The 24,057-nt window shown below is 37.0% G+C and overlaps 1 protein-coding gene across 1 annotated transcript in view; it reads right to left on the bottom strand.

Moving 5' to 3' along the window:
* LOC116738136 (glypican-5-like) overlaps window positions 1–24,057 on the bottom strand; it is a 174,283-nt gene that overhangs the window by 134,216 nt on the left and 16,010 nt on the right. Inside the window, exon 2 of the mRNA XM_032593620.1 lies at window positions 14,693–14,819. Within this exon, the coding sequence (XP_032449511.1) occupies window positions 14,693–14,819 (127 nt within the window). The remainder of the gene's footprint in view (window positions 1–14,692; window positions 14,820–24,057) is intronic.

Below are 24,057 nucleotides of genomic sequence, written 5' to 3'. Positions count from 1 at the left end.
CTACCACTGGAGGCTCCTTACCCTCTCCTCTGCCCTTGGAGTGTTCATTCCACTTGCCTTCCTGATGCTAGAAGCTGCCCCAAGAACACACCCTTGACAGAGTAAGGTGTGTCTGAGGCCATCTGGACTGTATATATGACTGAACCCAGTCAAGGTCTCTATATAAACTGTGAGGATTCTGGTGAGTGGGTGTGGAGATCTACTCATCTTTCAGCTGCACAAGACAAGCCTCGTAAGTTCCGTGGCTGCTCATACCTGCCGCCTACCAATCTGGAATGGCTGCTTCTTTCTTTAATCTCTCTTTATCCTCCCTGTAAGGTGGGGAGGTGGGGGGGGGGTGGTTTACAGACCAATACTCCCACATGCCTAATAGTTTTTTTCTTCTACCTACAATTATTTTTAATGTAATAAAAATAGGCCTTGGGGAAAAAAGGTGATAGTGAATGACTGCTGTGATTCACCACTCATGTTCAGAGGTCTTTGTTAATGAAAATACCCTTATGCTCTTTCTCATTGTGAAGGGCAAGGTTCCCTGGACTAGTCTAGATGGAAAAAAAAGTGGAATAAAGATTAGAAAATTTTCTACATAAAGAGGGGGATAGGAGTTTTGGGTGGTCTGTGCCTGCTATGGTTTGAAAGAGTTTGTAGAATAGAAGTGGCTCTGGCAAAACAGCAGGAAGTTGAAAGGGTTTTTATAAAAGGACCTGGTACGAAATTTCCACTAACAAGGGATGATTTTTAAATGTCCAGACACAGAAGTTTCTGCCTCGGGCTACTATTTACCACACCACCCTCACACTTTCAGTAAACCTGCCATAGACTGGTTTGGGCAATTGTGGGCTAATGAAGTGCTGGGAGATTGGAAGGAGACAGTCTTGACTTCTCGGCCCCAGTGGCGTATGGGAGTGAAGAGTGGCCAGCATCTGCAGGAAAGGAGAAAGCAGGCAAGTGCCAGGATGACAGAAGGACCCAGGACCTGGGGCCAGCAGGGGTAATACAAAAGCATACTCTCAGGGGAACCCTTAAAAATAGTGGGTTGGGTCCTGAGTTTATTATAGGAAATTGTATAGTAATTTGATACATTCTATTTGGATATTAAAAGAAAGTGTAAGCCCAGAAGACTGAAGAACCAGTAATATCAATCTTACCTATTGGTGTAGTTGCATAGAACGGCCATTCTACACTCTACAGCCATTACCTTGTTTCCAATTCTGGCTCTGCTGCCTGCCACCCAGACTCGGGGCAAGTTATTTAACTTGTATGTGTCCCTGTTTCCCTTTTTATAAAACAGAAATAGTAACAGTGCCTACTTCACAGAGTCAACATTAGGATATCAGTTAATCTTATTAAAAGACCTTCAACAGTACCTATCAGGTAGTATACTAATTTCTCTTCATAAATAAAAGAAGAAATACAAAGAGAATAAAGCTCTCATCTGCTATTAGATTTTCTTCCCTGTATCATGTACATAAATCATATTTACACTTGTATAATAAAGTGATCATAGGCTAATGAAGTTATTCTTTAGAGATTTACATATAAAATATGTGGAATAAAATGTTATGATTGTATTACTTAATATGAAGTGGTTTTATTTCTTCATAAAATAGTCCTAATACTCAATCTCATGGTTGGAAGGAAGAAAAACGTAAAAATCAGATCATAAACTCCGGTACAGGAAAAAGTCAAACTTGTCTCTTTGGGACCTGAAAAGGGAGGTGCAGACGGGTAGAACTGTCACTTCACCTAGAAAGCCTTCCCCACTTGAAATTGTGCACACTTGAGGCAATACGTGGAGCACCTTTCCAATTGCATCATTAGCCTTTGTTCATTTCTCAGTCTTCCCCACCCAGCTGTGAGCTTCCTGGGGGCAGGAATGATGGTGTCCCCAGCAAGTACCATAGTGCTAGCAGATAGCACTATGTGGATTTGATAAGCAGATCTCCTCTGTCCTAGATCTCCATTCCTACTAATGCCAGTGCTAACTTAGCCCATTGGAAGCACAGGGACTGATTCAGTATATCCTGCTAAGCAAAGGAACCACAATGAGAATGATGATTGTAGAAAGTTTTGGGGGGCACATGGATGGCTCAATAGTTCAAGCGTCTGACTCTTGGTTTTGGCTCAGGTCATGATCTCACGGTTCATGAGTTCAAGTCCTGCGTTCAAGTCCTGTACTGAAGGCATGGAGCCTGCTTGGGATTCTCTCTCTCCCTCCCTTTCTGCTCCTCCCTCGTTCACATTCTCTCTCTCTCAAATAAATAAAAACTTTAAAAATATATTTTAAAAAAGAGAGCTTTTGATATTTTATGTTATCCCCCCCAAAAGATGATCAAAATAACAAAGGAAAGAAAATAAGAAAATTATTTAACCTCCTTAGACTTATTTCAGTTTGGCACATTATTGTTTTTTTTTTTTTATTGTCTATGGGAAGGTAACCATTTCCTTGATTAGAGTGTCTAAAATTCAAAATCCTTCTTGATGCTCTCCCTCTGTCTCTGGTGGACAAACACAACTTTGCTCTTATGTTACCTTCCCTTTTGGTATACCCTGACCTTCCTTTTCATCTATCCTCTCTCCTCTAGTCCTTTGAGTATTCCAAAAGCCCTCTTGAGTTGATACTTCACCTCTGTGCTACCTTGATATTTCCTAGCACTGATTTCAGCATTCCTCATTTTATTTATCCCTCTCTCTCCTTCTTCCCTTCCTCCAACCCCAAATTAAGAGCACTCAGAAAGCAAGTACTGGGTCTTACTCATCTGAAACATCCAACAGTTTGATTCAAGAATATTCTCAGGAAAAAGATTTTTTAACAACTTAAACCAAGTAAAGATTTTGTTGTTGTTGTTCTTTAAGAAAAATGCAATCACTTATTTTGTTATCTACCTTACAACTTTTTCAAGAAGCTGGCTTACCATATTACTTATTTAAATGAGCATTTATATATTTTTGGTAACTGTAGGGAAAAATTGGGGCACATTTTAGAGGATCACTGACTCTTACATACTATAGGATCATTCTATTGTGACCATCATGTTATACTAAAAATCATATAGAAGGACAAAAGGAAGGATCTAAAGGCAGCAGACAGGGAAAGAAAAATTTTAAAAATGAGCAAGTGGGAAGAATGATGTATAAACCTTCAGTTCTTCAATGTAAATTTGTTTATTATTTTCCATAACTTGAAAGTGCAAGGCATTCATATGTATGTGAACACACAATTAAAATTGCCAGCAAAGTATAAACCAAGAGTAAATACCCAAGAACCTCTAACATTTGCCTTACTAATTTATTACTTTGTTTCAGTCGAATGTTGAAAAATGTCAACTCACTTGATCACTTTGTAAAGACTGACAATACTAAAATATCCAGATCAAATGAGCAAAAACAAAATTCCTGAGTTTAACTCTTCCAGTTGTTTCTACTTCTGCATATAACTTCATGATCTGAAACCATGCATGATATTAAGATCTGCTTTCCATACAGATAAAGTTCAGTGATATTTATAATGGCTCAGTCACAAAGTTAAAAGTACAATGTCTGCTATAACTAATTTAAAATGTCATTCTCTGGCTTGTGCTGTAAGCAAAGAAATATTAGTCTGGGACACCTGTCTAGTAGATGAATGGATTTTATTTTGTTGTTTCTAAGTTAACGCAAGAATGGGAAAGACAACAATGCAAATAAATGTTATTACAAGGATGAGCTCAGGGCCTCTTTTGAGACATTTTAGACTTTTTTTATCATGAGAATATCAACACCCACTTCTGTCTTTACTCAAATAACAAATAATAATTGAGTACCTACTATGAGCAGGTGCTAAATCCTCTTAATCAAGAAGTCTATTAAAATAAATTAATCTAAAAAAAAAAACTACACACATCTAAGTGGTTAAAATTTAAATCACGTGACCGTATCAAAATAAAACAACTGAAATGCTATATACTGCATGTGGGAATGTTAAATGCTACAACTACTTTGGGAAATGACCTAGTCATTCCATTCCTGCTATTTACCCAAGTCAAATTAAAACATATGTATGTCAGGGAGCCTGGGTGGCTCAGTTGGTTGAGTGACTGACTTCGGCTCAAGTAATGATCTCACAGTCTGTGAGTTCAAGCACTGCGTCGGGCTCTGTGCTGACAGCTCCAAGCCTGGAGCCTTCAGATTCTGTGTCTCCCTTTCTCTCTGCCCGTCTCCCACTCATGCTCTGTCTCTCTCTCTCTCTCTCTCTCTCAAAGAATAAACATTAAAAAAAAACTTTAAAAAACACACGTATGTCCATAAAAACACTTGTACATGAATGTTCATAGTATCATTACTTTTAATTATTCAAAAGTGGGAACAATTCAAATGCCCTAAGTGTCTAACTGCCAAAATGAAAACGAATACAAAATTGTGGCATACATGTAAGATGAAATACCGGTCAGTAATTAAAATACATTGCTGCACATAATAATATGAATAAATATCGATATAATTATACAAAATGAAAGAAGCCAGGCAAAAGAGAGTATGACTCCACTTATATAAACTTAACGGTAAATAAGAGTAGGTCAAGGGTTGCCTGAGGACAGGGACTCTGAGAGGCAATGTTTGCCAGCAGGAGATTACAAAGGTGTATGAGGAAACTTTTAAGGGTAAAGCATGTATTCATCATCTTGATTGCGCTGGTTTTATTGGTGTACTATATATCAAATTTTATCAAATTGTACTTTTCAAATATGTGCAGTTCATCATATGTCAACTAGACCTCAATAAACTATTAAAATGAATTAATTTAAAAAAAAGAAGTCTCGTAGAGACACATGGTAATAATAATAAAAAAAAAAAAACTAAGACGCAATAAGAACAAAAATCAAAACCCAGTAATGGCAACTCTTCTCTCTGGTGGTATTTTTGGGCTAGAATGGGAGTAGAGACGTGTCTTCTCCCATCACCACCTAAGCTCACAGATCATGCCCACAGGCAGCTACTTTCTCCATCTTTTCATAAAAATGGGTGAGTTATTCTACTTCCTCTGAGAGGCTTTTCATAGATCTTTCTTATGAGGAATAGGCTAGAGTGTACAAAGTAAACGACTAGTTATTTGATCAGTTTGGCTAGATAGAAGTTAACAACATATAATCAGTTACAAATAATATTTACTCACTTGATTCACCAAAATTATTTTACAAAATGTTGTAAATATCCTTTGTGTGTGGGGGGGTGGAATATATAGACTCCCTTTTGTTCAAATATTATAAATCTCTAAACACAGGACTGACTATACAAGTCTTAAGATAATTTCCATCATCTATCATAACATATTACTTAAACTGACTGTAAACATGTAGATATGAAACTAGTAGACACTAAAAATAAGCTAATTTAAAAAAATCTTTAGGCTTATTTTCATTATATCAAACAGAGCAAATATTGCCCAAGTTAATCAATTTAATTAGGGTTAACTTGTGCTCAATGCACTAATTATGCCTACATATCAAAAGCAAAGCTCATTAAGATACCTAAATTAAACCTAACTCTCCTTTGTGATCACCTCTTGGGATTTGCTTAATTGTTTACCAATGTCAAATTTAAGTAAGTAATTCCAAATGATATGAACACTAGCCGTCACAAGCAGTGAGTCTTTGTATGCTTTTGCTGTAGGAGAGAAAAGGAGGGCTATAGTTGTTTTTTTAATTCTATCAGTTTTATCACAGAAGGAGTTATTTTGGCAATTTCATGTCAAGCTAGTTCATTTTTCAGAACTGCCTGCAGTCTGGGAGAGATAATCACACTGAAGCTTCTCTTGGGACTGAAGAATAGTCCCAGAAATTATATCATATTCCACAGTTGAACACACACCCTTAAGTGAGCATCACCTCAGAAATCAACAAAAAATGAGGTTCTGAGCATTTAAAATTATTGACTGAAGCTGATCACAGGAGAAGACACAGAGATTGACAGTAGGTAGCTGGCAGTGTTGCAGCCACCCATGTTTCTAGTTGACAATCACTCATGTATTTTTTATTAGATAGAATATATTGTGCTCTTTTTTCAGCAAGATTTTGTTTTGCTTTAATCTTGGGAAATGAGCTCTCTGATTCTTACCCCCTACTCCTGACTATCCCACATTGACATCAGCACAGTCTTTCTCCTGGTTTATACCATTTTGTCAATTTTTAAAATCTTGTATTATGACCACCATCCGTGTCTACATATCCATCTCCTCAATCTTGACAATAGACTCAACACTGAACTCACACCTAATTTCAATCTACTCAGAATACTAATAGATTAATAATCACCAAACATTGTGATGCACATTCACTCCTCAAAATACAGGATGTTTGTCTATTGTCAGATCAAAGTGATCTTCTGCCACTGAAAGCTTTGTATCTAGGATCCCCACTGTTTGCTTCATCAATGCGGCTTTGGCTTATCACATCAAGGTCACCAGTTGCGTCTTCAGCTTTTGGCTTTGTTCAGTGAAGACGAGGACGGCAGAAAGGATCACTCAAGACTCCATGCAAGTCAAGAGACGTGAGAGGGAGACTAAGGGAAGCCCCCCCACCCCCACCCCCAAGCTGCTGTCAAGCTCCTGCATTTATTAGGCATACATTATAGGGAAAACATCGTGCAATGTCAGTGGTTAAGTGCCAGTAAGAATGTGTAGAAAGTGTGCAAAAAAACAAGGCATTCTCAAGACTACAAACCAGCCAATGCTGAAAGCAGGGTGGAGAACAAGATATTCCATAGATAACATGGTCTAAAGAATGCATGAGCACAGGCAGTACCCAACCCCTAAATACACATTAACTAGCTATTGGTCAGCTTTTTCAGCAGGGCCAGAAAGCAGTGTAATGCTTCCCTATAGTCACCTTAACCAGGACATAGCTATTTGATTTCCCATACATCAAAGTGTCGCCAGGTGATTCTACATCCACTGGATGGATCTTTCTTTGAAGTCCTTAAAAAAACTAGCTCATGTCCCAATTCTTGCAAGAAACTCATTCTAGTGTATCTCCCCTGTAGTGATACTTCCTTTACTCTGGATTAATTCAGTGCCTAATAAAACCATGGGCATAAGTGATATTTTGAAGATCTTAGCAAGGTGGGCTTAATACAAATTACTGATGAAAATTGAATTCAGATTTTTAAAGTATGTATTAGTCATCAAGTTCCATAAGAGACTCTCACCTTCAAATATATATACAAGCAGATACATTTCTTCCTATCAAATAGGCTCAAGGTTTCAGTGGATTGTTGATCCTTCAGTTACATTGGCTGGCCTTAAAAGAAAACTTTAATTGTAGTTTTGATGGAAATGTTACTTCTATAGACACTTACTAGAGATTCCATATGTAATGAATAATCCCCTTCTTTGACCTACCATATCCCTAGAAAAATCATTTTCTTTTCAGTTTTTTTTTTATTAAAGTTCATTTATTTTGAGGGAGTGTGGGTGAAGGGCAGAAAGAAAGGGAGGGAGAGAGAATCCCAAGCAGACTCTGTGCTATCAGTGCAGAACCCGATGTGGGCTCGAACTCACAAAAAAGAGATCATGACTTGAGCCAGTAGAAAGCTTAACTGAAAGAGCCACCCAGGCACCTCACCTTCTTTTCAGTTTTGATGAACCTCTATCCTAGTTTTATTCTGCCATTTCATTAGCAGAATAAACATCTGAAAGTACTACTCAGTAAAGTACTACTAATTCCTTCTCTACCTCTTTCTGTAGTGTGTACAGTGAGGTTTTTCTTAGACCATCAGTAGAATACATGTTAATTAGCAAGCAGGGCTGTTGAAATCCTTATTCTGGACAAAGTTCCTACTTTAAATTAGGGTCTCTGTTCACTGTCACCAGATCACACCGCACCTTAAACATTCGTTCACAACTCTATCATGGAGTGCTTTTTCTCATTTGTCTAGGAATTGAAATCACATTCTGACTCACTTAACATCATTCCCTGCAATCGCTGTTATCATTCAGATTGTATCATAGTCCTGTGAAAGAACCATATTTAGTCTGGCTGGTGCTTGCAATGTGGTCGCAACACACATTTTTTATACCATTAAAACAAGACTGTGAGTGGCCACTGGGGGCCACAATTAAACAAGTCAGGCCCCCCTCCCCCCTGCCAATTCACATACGTTCTAATGGCAATACTGGACCACACAGCACAATCTCTACTGGTCCATATTCCAAGCACAACTGTCAAGTTTCCTGATGCTTTTGTAATCACCACATAGGATTGTGTGGTACTTTTTTTTTTTTTTTAATTGAGAAACTATCATTTGAAAGTACTCCTCTGTTAGGCCAATGGTGTATTAAGTAGTTAATCAATGTGCGCTATTTACCCTGAAGCCTATTTTCCCTTTATAAAAATGAATTGGTTGAATTCTCCTTGTTAGAAAATGCCACTGCAATTACTGCATTCATTTACAAAGATAGAGAACAATGATTAAGTTATATTTCTTAAACATTTCCTATCTTGTCGCTTACATAAAAAGTTATCTGGATGCCAAAGGTTTTTCCATAAATAAGTTAATGATTAACAAGATGCAAGTGGACTTTTAAATTGTTATTATGAGCAGGAATCATTTATATTTTTGACAAGGGTAATCCATTCCCCTGACATTCCAATGTCTTTTGCTTTAAAAAAAAAATCAAAAGAGATAGAAGTAACAAGAAATATTTGGATATATTCTAAAATTCTTCTAAGATGTGAATAACAAAAAAAAATCATTAAGTGACAAATAAATTAAAATAATGTTAAATGTTTCCATAATCGTTACACATGTATTTAAGAACCTGGAGAGAGAAGTAAGGGGCACAAAACAATTCATTTAACAGATAAGGAAACAGGCTCAGGGAGATGAAACAGCTCGCATAATTACATTTAGCTCCTGCTCTATGATGCTGGCTGGTACTGTAGCTTTGTGTGAAACAGAAAAAAGTACATTCTGATCTATAACAGAGCCCTAATCTTACAGAGCTAAGCCCTGCTGAATGCTGCATCCACTGGCCCCCAGGCCAGACACCTTTGTGCAATGCTCAGACTGCACGGCCATACACAGTGAACTACATGAGTTCATAACCGCAGAGTCTGCATTCAGACATGGGTTCATGTGGAAAAGAAAAAGGAAGCCGGAAAATCCAGAATCAGTTGACCACACGAGTTCCATTTACTATCGAAATAGCAGATATTTCTTTCTCCACTGCAGTAAAAGTTGGAAGCCTTCACAGTTCACTTAATAAAGCCATCAAATAGTAATAACAAAGCCCAATAGAGACAGTGTCATAAAAGAGAAAACAAAAGAACAAAGAAAAAAAAAGAAATTTTCTGAGTACTTGGTGCTTGTTGTAGCTGCAGCAGTCTTCAGAACCTCCCCCCAACCCCAGGTCCTCATCCCACAGAGAAAGATGAGGAGCTTAGGGGAGGTGCGCTGGGATCTCCTAAATTCTCTAGGCTTGCTTCAGTAAATAAAGCAGCTTCTGTGGATCAGATTCAGACTACTGCCCCCAGCCCCCCAAGAAGCGTACATCACCACGGTCACTGCACATGCGCTGCACTGTCTGCAATCCCAGACGTGCCGTCCCTACTGGAGCTGGCCTAGATGTGGAGGAGCTGACCCAGCAGTGGGCTGAGATGTTGTGTTCCTGGGTCTGTATACACTTAACCCTCCACAGTAGCAGCACTGATTCAATGTTAGAAAAGTATGAAGAATGAGACTTTGACTGTGGACCCCCCCAGGTGGACCTGGAGAATCACCCCACATCATCCACCACCTGTACCACTTCAAGTCCCACCTATGCATCTGGCAGCTGCAGCTCCAAGCCACATCTCTGGTCACTGGTCAAGACCAAGCTGCTTCCACTCATCTGCGATAGCCCCATTGCACAAACCTACTTCAGTTTTACTTTAAATTAAGAGGAGGGGCGACTTGGTGGCTCAGTTCGTTAAGCATCTGACTCTTGATTTGGGCTCAGGTCATGAATTCACCATTCATAGGATGGATCCCCATGCCGGGGCTCTGCACTGACACCACTGGAGCCTGTTTGAGATTCTCTCTCTCCCTTTCTCTCTGCCCCTCCCCTGCCTGTGCTCTCTGCCTCTCTCAAAATAAACACACTAAAAAAGTTAATTAGTTAAAAGGAATCATTAACATGGGGGAAAATATGAGACAGAATGAAAGAGCAGACAAATATACTTACATTAGTAAGCAGGTACTTGTAGTTAATGTAGTTATTTCATAACTAGAATAAGCATAATACAAAATATGTAAGAGCAAATATTTATTACAGGGGGAGCAAGGATGGTTAAATGAAAATAAATTCAGGGGTGCCTGGGTGGCTCAGTCGATTAAGTACCCAACTCTTGGTTTTCTGCTCAGGTCATGATATCATGGTTTCATGAGTTCGAGCCCCCACATCGGGCTCCACACTGACAGCAGGGAGCCTGGTTGGGATTCTCAGTCTCCTCTCTCTCTGCCCCTCCCCCACCCATGCTATCTCTGTCTCTCTCAAACATAAATAAATAAACTTAAAAAAAAGAAATTTAAAATCATAATCAATGATGTCAACATTAAAGAAGAAAGTCACATGATCACACCAATAGATGCAAAAAAGGCATTTGATACAATGGAATATTAGTCAGCCATCAAAAATAATTAAATCTTGACATTTGCGATGACATGAATGGAACTAGAGTGTACTGTGTTAGGTGAAATAAGTCAGTCAGAGAAAGACAAATACCATATGATTTCACTTATATGTAGAATTTAAGAAGCAAAACAGATGAACATATAGGAAAGGGAAAGAGAAAAGATAAACTCTTAAATACTGAGAACAAACTGAGGGTTAATAGAGCAAGGTGGGTGGGGGATAGACTAGATGGGTGATGGGTATTAAGGAGGGTATTTGTTGTGATGAGCACTGGGTGTTGTATGTAAGTGATGCGTCACTAAATTCTACTCCTGAAACCAATATTACACTATATGTTAACTAACTGAATTTAAATAAAATTTTGAAAAAAAATTAAAATTAAAAAAAAAATCCTCATACTATTTCTATTCATTCCAACACATTCTCCTGACAGGCAATAATGTTATCCTTTCACCACCACCCCACCCAAGTTCTTTTATGGTGCTATGCACGTATCACTGGAAAAATATTTAGGGGATATGTAGAAACTGCCTTCAGAAATTTAAAGGCCCTTATTGAAGTTGGGTTCAAAGAATTTGCTAGACCCAGAAAGAAAATAATGGAAAAAAAAGCCTATCTTTAATAAAAGCTTTGGGACAATGGAACAGGTTTCCTTGAAAAGTAGCCAGTGCCCTATGAGAGGAGTCACTTAAACAATTGATCTGGAGGGTGAAGAGTCTAGAGGATGAAATGACCTCTAAAATTCCTTCCAACTTTAAGACCCATTGACAAGCATAATTCTAATGTTTCTTCTAGGAATTAACTCAATGGTGCTCAAATGTTGGGTGAAACACAGGTGGCAAGTGAACCCATGGGCTGAAATCACTGTCTTTTCCCAGTGTCCAGTTCTACAGCTCATTTGTCTAAGTATTTATAGTTCACCCTTCCCACCCATTCATATAGAAAACAGATACAGGTGAATCCAGCACAGAAAAACTTGCACATTCCCCACACAGGCCTGAACTAATGCCACTTGGCAATATTTCTAACCTTCAAGGGACTGTAACTTCCCTACAATATTCATAATATGATGCCTTTAAAGAAAAACAAAGTAAAAAATGATCTAATTGGAGAACTGTGAGACATAGATAAGTTGAAATGAAGACAAAATACTGAGAAGCCTTGAAAAGCATTTTGTGACATGAAGCAACTGAATTCATCCCAAATGTTATGCTACAGCAAGTTATATGATTCTGCCAGATGCTTCTCTTTAGAAGAATTTTATTATACCAGAGAGAGCAATTTCTTTTAATGAGAATATTTTTGAATAATATTTGTTCTTGAAACCACTGCTTTCTTTGTTTCATATCTAATGAGAATAATTTCCTTTGATTCATAGGCATTTTTATACTTCTGCTGGTTCAATCAAAATACCAATTAACTACAGGCATAATATGAGAACGAACTGAGGACCTTGCAGCTCAGTTTCAGAAAATGTGCATCAATCGCAGAAAGCATGTGATTGGTATCTTAAAGGATCCACAGGTGAAGGATGATAAGCAAAGCCTGTGGTTACTGTGCTGGTTTAGTATCATCTCTGGATAGTTGGAACAGTTGGAAAAATGAAAAACACCAAGAGTATATGTCTCAGTCATCATAAAATCTAAGCAAAATACAGATACTAACCTCAATGTAGAACATGGTGAGTGAGGCCCTCATTTTTGCAAAAACTTACATGAAATGTTTACTGATGCCAATCATGTACACATAAAATAAGTGAATTTGTTTAGAGAGGAGGTATAAATTGAGAAACACACTGCCACTTACAATTTGGAAAAGGAAAACTGGACAATAACTTTACCTCTGAGAGTGGCAAAGAAACTCAAAACAAAAATAAAACATTTTAAATAGGTAGTCATGGAAGTAATATGTGTAGCATGAAACACAAGGGAAAATCCACCATTAAAGGATAAATGCTTTCACATTCCTGTTGCAGACATGAGAACGCTTAATCATTAGTTCTAGGAAAATTAAGCAAGTTGAAAAGGAAAGCAAATATTAACTCCAGATAAAATAAAAAGTTGTATAAGAAAGAAAATGTAATTATGGTATTATACTAAGGTTAGTACTAAATAATTTTTAAATAGTCACAATAAACAAATACAATAAGACCTTGGATTGCGAGGAAATTGTTCTGTTAAGTGTTCTGCAAGATGAGCAAACATTTCTAATAAATTTTTACTTGATAAATGAGGATATCTTGCAATACAAGTAGTACGTGATGCCGAATGTCACAGGATCACAACTGAGACAATGGTTCTTGAAATTTATTTTGATATGCAAGTGTTTTGGATTAAAAGCATATTTCTGGAGCAGATTATGCTCACAAACCAAGGTTTTACTGTATATGGATTTAACAAAAGAATAATAAATAGAATAACCACACAGATCCCTCACAGAGGTCAATGGCATGATTTTACAGGAAGCTTCTGAGTAATTTCCTTCTGGCTAAACCGGGAGCTGAGCAATCAGCATACGACTACAGACATCTGATCTTTCCTAGAATGATTAACCTGACCAAGGTATGTTACAATGTTTTAAAATGTCGCCAAATTTTATAAAAATCCATAGTTATGCTATATTGCGGAACACTGTCTAATAAGGTGCAATATTAGTGCATTAAGTCACCTCTGATCATAAGGCATTAGATTCCCTACAAAAAATAAAATATATTTTTCATCCAACTGTACAATCAGTTTCTGGTTCACAGTGAATGCACACAAATCTACCTGGCATCAGTAATAGTTAACGTTGTTATTGCAACAGCAATATCCTGGTGTCAACAAATTTGATGATTTTATTTTATTTAAAACAAAATAAAATCAGTTTCAAAATCAGGAGAAAGAAAACAAATGTGAGAAATGGGAGCATAATATACACATATATTTGTAGAAAAAGAATATAGATATATTCATAACGTAGATGACCATATATTGGTACATGGATGGAATGAGATAACAATGTCAGCCTAATCCTTTCTCAGGTTTCCATGGGTTGAGCAGCTGGATTTCCCAGACAACAACTCTAAACTACTGCCCAGATGACCTGGGTACTCAAGTAGTCCCTCCAATAGCAAACAGTTGTTCACATGCTCTCACAGTAAGAAGGAAAGGAAACAGAGTGATGGCTCTTCCTTGGACCACAGACCAATTTCATGTCTAGAAGTAGTCCCCACTGGATTACAGAAGAAGTAAGGGACCCATGTTTGGATTATAGGGTGTCTCAACAAAGCATATTCTTTATCACATACTGTGTGATGATACAAAATTTGCCCTGACTCTCCACACAAGAATTACCCTCTTTTTCTCATTGGAATGTGAGCTCCCTGTTGTATTCTAAGTGACAGAACACTATCTTGTACACAGTAGAGACTCCATAAATATTTGTTTCAAGAATCAAGGATAACTCAAGATATTCTTGGCTACTGGGCAAGGTAGATGATGCTGTCATTAAACAAAATAGAATGTAGAAGAGGAAGAGAAGGTGTAAAGAATAATGACTTAACTCTTTCTTAGTTTTTACATTCTTAGAGAGAAATGGTGCCTTCTGAGAAATATTACAATTGCCTGTGCCTCCCAGACAAAACCACTTGAACTTTCTGAGCTAAATTTCTTGGCAATCTGACTGACCAAACACTATATCCTTCCCATCTGTATTAGTTAGTTATTGCTGCATAACAAAATGGCCATAATTTAGTGCCTGACTCCATAAACATTTATTATTGCAAAACATTTTTTGGTCAGAAATCAGCATCTTAGCTAGGTTATCTCAGCTGAGGGCTCCCATAGGCTGCAATCTAGGGGTCTTCCAGAAATGCGGTCATCTCAAAGCTCCATTGCACAAACATCTGCTTCCAAGGTCAGTCACATAGGTCATGGTGGGCTCTGAAAATCTGCATCCAGTCTCATTTATGTGGGCCTCTCCACAAGACTGCCTCTCAAGAGGCAGAATACACAAAAGGACAATGATGAGACCATCTATAGAAACACAACTCTGACCCACAACCTGCAGCAACCAGTCCAGAAAACCAGATTGTAACCTCTGCAGCAACCTGCTTAGGAGGTAAAACCATGACTTCTGTAGCAACTGGGCACAAATGGTCAAGACTGTCAGCTTCCCTACGTTCTGCCCCCTGGATTCAATTGAAGACCAACCAGAGAAAGCAAAATTGCTCCCCTAACCAGTAGAATGTTCTCTAGTCCACCTTCAGCTCTCCCGTAACAGCCCCCAATAAGTGCATACCTGAAGCCCCTCCCTTTTTTGCCCTCTGTCAAGCTTGCCCACACTTCTGCCTGCCTTTGAGTCTCTGCCACATTTAAGTGACAGTGACAGACTCTCTTGCTATATGACCAGCTCTGAATAAATAATCTTTGCTTGTACTCACTGGGTAGTCTTCATCTATTGCCACACTTGTAACATGGTAGCTGGCTTTCCAGAGAGGAAGTGATGTGAGAGACAACAAGAAAGAGTACCCGCGACTGAAGACACAGTCTTTTTATAACCACATCTCTAAAGTGCCGGCTCATCTTTTCTATCATATTCTTTTTATTAGAACTGAGTCAATAAGTCTAGCCTACACTTGGTGTGCCTGGGTGGGTCAGTCAGTTAAGTGTCTGACTCTTGATCTCAACTCAGGTCTTGATCTCCGGGTCATGAACACAGGCTCCACATGGGGTGTGAAGCCTACTTAAAATTTTTAAAAAAGTCCAGCCTACACTCAAGTAGAAAACCTTACACAAGGCTGTGAATCCAGGAGGCAGGGACCATTGGTGGCCATATTAGATGCTGCCTACACATAGTCCCACCTAACTTTTTGACAAATATTTCTTAGTTGCTGAATGAAAGTTTATTTTGGATCTTAAAAACAAATTTCTGTTGAGATTCTTTGAATAAGACTACTCCTAGACTTGTTCTATATTCATAAATATTTTAATGTAACACTTTGAATGAATGGCACATGTTAGAAAGAGCCTAATTGAATGTATATTCTTGAAAATATGCAAAGGTACATTTGGGTCTTTGGCTTGGTGTGTCTAAGCAGAGCTCTGCTGTGTGACCATAAACCAACCATCTGCCTGACATTAGTGTTTCCAAGCTCCCACTGCCCCCAGCGATTGAGAACTAACATGCTAGATGCACAAGCTTAACTTATTATTCATTGGCATCCATAGTGTTAAAAATATTGCATCTGAATGCCAACGGCATGGGTTATCCACTTCACAATTGTCCTGAAGTCTTCTCCAAGCTCCCTACTGGCTTGTGGCTGTCATTTCACTCGTGTCTTTATTTTTCACTTTCTGATTTTTGTTTACATTTGTATTTTTCAGTCACTGTGCTAACGCCACAGCTTTAGAAACCCATATATGTATAATATTGGCAATTAAAAGCCTATCAATTTTTGTGGTTGACTGAGTCATTCATTGATTCTTATTCATTCAGTTACTTTTAACTAACAAATACTGTAGAGTATTCAATGGTGAGTTACAAGTATTTACAGCTTGTGACACAAAATCCAATAAACACAGATCACAAAACAAAAAACAACAACAATTGTAGTACCTGATATAAAGGTAAATTGCACAATGACATGTAATGCTAAAATGAAGTCAGTCCATGAGAAAAGTATTCTGGAAAACCAGAAAAGAAAGTGTTCTTCAGTTACTGTCATAGGCTGATATCTAAAGACCAGAGCAGAAGTAAGGGGAAATTGCAGCTGTGATGCCCGAAGATATGAAACACCTCTGTGCATTATGGGAACTAAGAGAATGCCAGGGGCTAGCACATAATATACAAGAGGGGCCCATAGTGCAAGATGAGCCTGGAAATCAGCTGAGGACAGACCCCACAGAGCTTAAGTTGCTTAGCTGATAATGACAGAGATTACTTAAGAGCATTTACATTAGTCAGAAACAGTAATTAAACATGGGAACTCATTAAACATTATTCAGATACAATAATTAAACATAAGCTGAGGATAGCAATTTAAATAGTATTACATCAGAAAGGTCAATTTGGGTGGATAATTGGCTCAAAATTTTCGACCATGGAATCAATTATCTGAATTAGTTGGCCTCATTAATTAAATCTTGGGAACTAACAGATCCATGAGAAGAATACATGGAGCTCCCCCCACCACCAAAAAGTGTTCCTAAAATATAAAACAAAGCAATGTGAAAACAAGAAATACGCTATAGATAAAATCATCACACCAATATTATGTTCCTGTTTACTATTAGAATTCAGCTGAAATTCATCAATATTACATCATCTACATGATGTCCACCCTTTAGGAAGAAGTTAAGTAAAATATGAGGTGGTACAACCTTGTGATGAGTGAGGAGCAAAACAAGCTTTGCTTTCAAATCTGATCTTTTCCCACCTCTTTCAGTTTGCATTCTCTGGTCCAGCCCATCATGAATTTAAATGTATAGTGACTATTTAAACCTCTGAAATATTTTATAAAGAGAGAAAGTTCTTGAAGACAGTATGTATCCTATGTTGTTTCTTAGGACATGAAAACATGGTGCATTACTCAATTCCATAAAATAGCTAAATAACTTATTTGAAAACACCCAAAGAAGAAAGAGCCCACATTGTTATTCTCTTTTATATAAACATTATATATATATATATATATATATATATATATATATATGTGTGTGTGTGTATAATATATATGTATGCATTGTGTGTGTATATATATGTATATATATGCATTATGTGTGTGTATATATATGTATGTGTGTACATATATATATGTACACACACACACACACATACATACATATATTGTGTTCAGAAATAACCATAATGTCTGCAGATATGCCTAACTGAATCTTTCTATACTGTTTATATATACTCTGTTCTCTGTGGTTTGTGGCTGCAACTAATTTTTCAACTTTATCCCATCACCCCACTACTTGATTTTTGGTCATGTAACTTAAGCACAATGAGCACCATGTTTAAAGGCACTTCAAATTCAAAATATCCAAACCTGAGTTTAACATTTCCCTTCTCTACCAAAGTGTCTAAATCCTGCTTCTTTTCCTTAATGTCAGGTTTCTCAACCTCAGTGATAGGAGCGGGATATTCTTTGTTGTTAAGGATGTAGGCATTATTGAAGACTAAGCTTGATTCAATATATGCCAATAGAATTCCCCACCCATTCCAACTTGTGACAATCAAAATATCTCCAGAGAACAACCAAAAATATTTCCAGGCATTGGCAAATGTCCCCTGAAAGGCAAAATCACCCCCAGTTGGGATCCACTGGGCTAACCCTTTTCTTTCAGGTTAACACTACCAGCATCCATTCAGTTCCCCAAAAAGTTTTGAATATCATTCTGGACTCCTCCCACCTTTTCTGTAGTCTTCTTCTGTCTCCGTTTAGAGGAGTTGATCTTTCATCCTAGCTACACTCCTAGTATAAGCCTTTATTATCTCTTATCAATTACATCAGCCAACTAGCTTGGCTATTTCCAATCTCACCTCTTTGATTTACCTTCTTTCTCCTGCCAATGTGATCTTTCAAAAATGCAAATCTAAAACTAATACAGCCTTGCTTAAAATATTCAGTAGTTTCCCAACATCTGTGGTAAAGAGTATAGGAGTATTACGTATAGAATATTATATAAATATTTGGTATCTACATATATATGCATACATGTAATGTGTTTATATATACATGCATACATATACGTACACATTTTATACATAATGTGTATATACATACATACAAATTCTTACACTTATTCTTCATTCTAACCTTGTGTGGAATCTAACGCTTTTCTCCCCATTTTCTAGGGAAGAAACTGCAAGACAAAGAGATTAAGCCACTTTCCCACGACCCACATTCTGTAAGAAGTAGAGCCTGGATTTGTTGCCAGGTCTCCACTACAAACCTTAAGTTCTTTCATGCTGAACCATATTTCCCAGCCCTCCTTGTTTAGCTTTGTATTCCCAGTACCTAGCTCTATTCCTAGAATATAACAGGTACTCAATAATATTTGTTGAATATATAAGCACAGTACATAGGTATGGCAGGAAAGACAAAGACTGTGACTTTTGGAGATCATCCAGAAATTAATACTTACCACAAAGGGAAAGGTCCAATTTGCTTTGGACCAAGCAGGGATCAATCACGAGTGAAAGAGTCATGGATGTTGCAATGAGGTTTTGAGATTTCTTCAAGATTTTTACCAAACAACTGACATGATTTTATAATACAGAATTTCTCTGCTATATATATTTTTGTTTTTAAATATATTTTCTAAACATCTGTCTTTAAATAATGTCTTTGAATAAAATCTCATTCCCATCGAACATATAGTTTTCCTAGTATATTTTATGACAGTTAAGCAAAATCAGGCTATGGTCTATATTATACACCTACCCTTACTAGCAAATCTATACCTCAGTAATCTGTTTCCATCCGTGGTTGATTATATTCTTCAATAATATATTTTGGTGCATTGTTGCTTGCCATTTAACTTTACATGATACTCACGCATGATGCCAATAGGGCTATTCCAAAAAATCACATGCACATATACAGACAGCATCCGCAGCTAAGAAGATAATAGAACATTTAAATTCGGCCATCAATTTAAGTGTCCTAATTACTGCACATTGCTCCTATTATTGCTATTTTTGGAAAAAGAATACAAAAGACTGCACTGACTTTCAAACTGGTTAGTAAGCACAGTGAGATGAAACAAAGCACAGTGAATTTTGAAGGGGCAGAACAATGCATGGAGGCTGATTCTATGGAAGGCATTTGTCAACTGACATAACTATCTCTAAAAGGACGTTCTGGTATATAGAGATCACCTCTGCTATGATTTGTATGTATTAGGGGAACTACTAAATAATATGCTACTGTGCTGTGCAGGTAAGAGGCTTCATAATTTCTTTTAACTCAAAATAGAGACTCCTCTGGGAGTTGAATGCCAGACAATATCCTCTCTAGACAAAATAGCAGTTTTCTCAATCAGGCAATTAACTCTATATATTTTTAAAATTTTATCTTGAGCTGACAGGAATTTTAAAAGGTTTTTTTCAGGGGCGCCTGGGTGGCGCAGTCGGTTAAGCGTCCGACTTCAGCCAGGTCACGATCTCGCGGTCCGTGAGTTCGAGGTCACGATCTCGCGGTCCGTGAGTTCGAGCCCCGCGTCGGGCTCTGGGCTGATGGCTCGGAGCCTGGAGCCTGTTTCCAATTCTGTGTCTCCCTCTCTCTCTGCCCCTCCCCCGTTCATGCTCTGTCTCTCTCTGTCCCAAAAATAAATAAACGTTGAAAAAAAAAATTTAAAAAAAAAATAAATAAAAGGTTTTTTTCTAAAGTTAAACATACTGGAATATTTATTTATTGTTGTTTTGGGACTCTAATGATATTCTCATCAATATTTTGTATTCTATTTAGCAATGAAGATGAAAACCAATAAATATTCTGTACTCTTCTTAGCAAAGTACATATAGGAAATCTACCTAGTACAAAATATTTATTGTTTTTGATGTTTCTCAAAACTTTAAATGTCCTTTGGGATCTGTGCCTTTTATTATATAGTTGTTCAGCTCATTTTTCTTATAAAAGGGATACATTAAATTGAAAATCCCTTTCAAATGTATATTAATGACATTATACATACCATTTCACTAATCACTACTTGCATGTAGGTCCATATATTTCCAGAGTGCTCTAAATTGAAGGATCAAAATTGTTCATAAATTTTAGAACATGCTTATATATGTTTTCTAAGAGTCCGTCTAGGAATTATCAGTTACTGTATATGCTATCTTGTTTAAAATTCTCAGAATTATTTTTAAGTTAATTAATTTTATGGTGATTTTAAAATGACAAAAAGAATGGCTGTAACCTTCAATACAACTGAGTCTGAAATTAGGTAATTCTCATCTCACATTCTCATCTGCACCTGATACATGGAGAAGGCCATTCATTCAGTCTGTCAGGCTCTTAAGTATATATTAAGTACCTTGAAGAAAACAAAATTCAACAAGACATATTTAGTGCCATCATCTAGATTTCAATTCCATAGTAAGAGAGAAATATGTAAGGAAATCACTGCAATACTGTGTGCCAGATACAATGACAGGCCTATAAGCACCTGCTTTGAGACCATCAAGAAGGGAAGCTATTGATTCCCTCTGTATGAGCAGATTTGAGGAGAACGAATCTCAAAAACAGGCTTGGCTGCAACTGGACTTAAGCCTTAATATTAGGATAAAAGCAGACAATAAGCAATAAAGAATAAAGAAAATAAAAATCTATCTAAAAATGTGAACAGCCAGGAAACTGCACTAAGTTCATTACATGAAGTATAATTTACACCAGTACTTTCCAAACATTATTCCATGATGTAAAAATCAGAAAAATATAAACAAATGAGTATGTTAAAAAACTCACAGTTTAACCAGAGACACATTGTTAATCTAAAATATATTTTTCCCGATATGTATATTTTAAGAGTTCATATTATATAAATATACTCTGCCCAAGATCGAGTCTCATGGGTGATATATTATAAATATCTTTTTACAATAATAAACAATAATTCACAAAGTAATTTCAATACCTAAGTGTTATTCCACTACTATAGGTATTGCATTATTTACTTAACCAATCCCTATTTAAAAATATTTGTAAATTTTCCAATATATTTTTACTTGCAAAAATCAGTTCAATGAGCATCTTCATACAAGTATCTTTAAGCAAATGTCTATGTTCTTCAAGGTAAAATTTTTGGGTCAAAGTACATGGAAATTTTAAAAATTATAGACACATATCACATTGCCCTACAAAAAGGTGATGGTAATTTTCACTGTGTGTGCCAGGAATCCACCAACATTCAACTTAAAAAGTGAATCCTGGGGGGTGCCTACATGGTTCAGTCGGTTAAGCATCCAACTTCCGCTCAGGTCATGATATTATGGTTCATGGGTTCAATCCCTGAATCAGGCTCTGTGTTGAGAGCTCAGAGCCCAGGGCCTGCTTTGGATTCTGTCTCTGTCTCTCTGTCTCTCTATCTGCTCCTCCCCTGCTCTCTCTCTCTCTCTCTCTCTGTCCTCTCTCTCTCTCTCAAAAATAAAATAAACATTAAAAAAAATTTTTTGAAGTGAATCCTGGGGTAGCTGGGTGTTGCCCTTTTTACAGCTCCTGCGCATGCGCATACACACCTACCAGCGCCACAACACTCCACCCCAGTAGGCTAGCAGCGCCATCTAATGGAGAGTGGAGCCCTTACACTGAGCCCCGCCCAACTGGGCCAACTTCGGTCTGCAAGAACACAAGTCTCACCGCCTGCTTAGTTTATGGACTATAAAGCACTACATAGTCTGACTTCTTGGGGAAAACAAAGTAATTTCAGTCCTACTTCAATCTGTTAGCAGGTCCATCTATTCAATTTTCTTTCTTTTTTTTCTCTTTTACACTTTTCTTTTTCTTGAATACAGAAAGAAAAAAATCACTTTTATTTTCAATTTTTATTAAAAATATTTTTAATTTTTATTACTATATATTTTCTTTTGTGTAAATTTTTTCAAATTCTATTTTACTTCCATCATTTTATTTTAGTCTACTTCAGTGTATTCACCTTTTCAAATTTTCAAATGATTTTCTGTTTTTTTCTTTTTTTCTCTTTTTCGTTTCCTTTTTTTAAAATTTTTTTAATGTTTTATTTATTTTTGAGACAGAGAGAGACAGCGCATGAGCAGGGGAGGGGCAGAGAGAGAGTGAGCCACAGAATCCAAAGCAGGCTCCAGGCTCTGAGCTGTCAGCACGGAGCCCGATACAGGGCTCAAACTAACAAACTGCAAGATCATGACTTGAATCGAAGTCAGACGCTCAACTGGCTGAGCCACCCACGCGCCCCTCTTTTCTTTTTCTTGAATGCAGAACGAGAAAAACTTCATTTTTACTTTCAATTTCTATTAACAATATTTTTAATTTTTTACTATATTTTTTGCTTTTATGTAAATTTTTTCAAATTCAATTTTACTTCCATCATTTTATTTTAGTCTACTTCAGTGTATTCACCTTTTTAAATTTTCAAACGATTTCCTTTTTTCTTTTTTTTATCTTTTTTCTCTTTTTCATTTCTTTTTCTTGAATGTAGAAAAAGAAAAAAAATCATATTTATTTTTAATTTTTATTAAAATATTTTTCTTTAATTTTTTTCTACTATATTCTTTAATTTGTGTATATTTTTTCAAATTATATTTTACTCCCATCATCTCATTTTAGTCTACTTCATTGTATTGATTTTTTCACATTCTCAAACTATTTGCTTTTTTTTGCTTCCCCCCCCTTCTTTCTCTAATCTATGAAACCACTTTCAACACCCAGACCAACATACACCTAGGATCTAGCATCACTTATTTGATTTGTGTGTGTGTGTGTGTGTGTGTGTGTTTAGTTTTTTAATTTTAATATTTTTTATTTTAATTTTTCTACCTCATTAATTCCTTTTCTCCCTTCAAAATGACAAAACAAAGGAATTCACCCCAAAAAAAAGAGCACAAAGAAACGACAGCCAGGGATTTAACCAACACAGATATAAGCAAGATGTCTGAACCAGAATTTAGAATCACGATAATAAGAATACTAGCTGGAGTCGAAAATAGTTTAGAACCCCTTCCTGCCGAGATAAAAGAAGTAAAAAATAACCAGAATGAAATTAAAAATGCTATAACTGAGCTGCAATCATGGATGGATGCAGCGGCGGCAAGAATGAATGAGGCAGAACAGAGAATCAGCGATATAGGGAGCAAATGTAGAGAATAATGAAGCACAAAAAAAAGAGGGAGATTAAGGCAGAAGAGCATGATTTAAGAATCAGAGAAATCATTAACTCATTAAAAAGGAACAACATCAGAATCATAGGGGTCCCAGAAGAGGAAAAGAGAGAAATAGGGCTAGAAGCGTTATGTGGGCATATCATAGCGACCTAACCTGGGGAAAGACCAAGACATCAAAATCCAGGAAGCACAGAGGACACCCATTAGATTCAACAAGAACCGACCATCAACAAGGCATATCATAGTCAAATTCACAAAATACTCAGCCAAGGAGAGAATCATGAAAGCAGCAAGGGAAAAAAAGTCCCTAACCAACAAAGGAAGACAGACCTATCCACAGAAACTTGGCAGCCCAGAAAGGAGTGGCAGGATATATTCAGTGTGCTGAATCAGAAAAATATGCAGCCAAGAATTCTTTATCCAGCAAGGCTGTCATTCAAAATAGAAGGAGAGATAAAAAATTTCCCAGACAAACAAAAATTAAGGAGTTTGTGACCACTAAACCAGCCCTGCAATAAATTTTAAGGGGGACTCTCTGAGGGGAGAAAAGATGAAAATAT

Source organism: Lynx canadensis, chromosome A1, assembly GCF_007474595.2.
Source record: "Lynx canadensis isolate LIC74 chromosome A1, mLynCan4.pri.v2, whole genome shotgun sequence".
In the NCBI taxonomy this organism is placed as follows: domain Eukaryota; kingdom Metazoa; phylum Chordata; class Mammalia; order Carnivora; family Felidae; genus Lynx; species Lynx canadensis.
The sequence above is the reverse complement of the archived record's forward strand: the minus strand, read 5'-3'. Positions and strand labels throughout refer to the sequence as shown.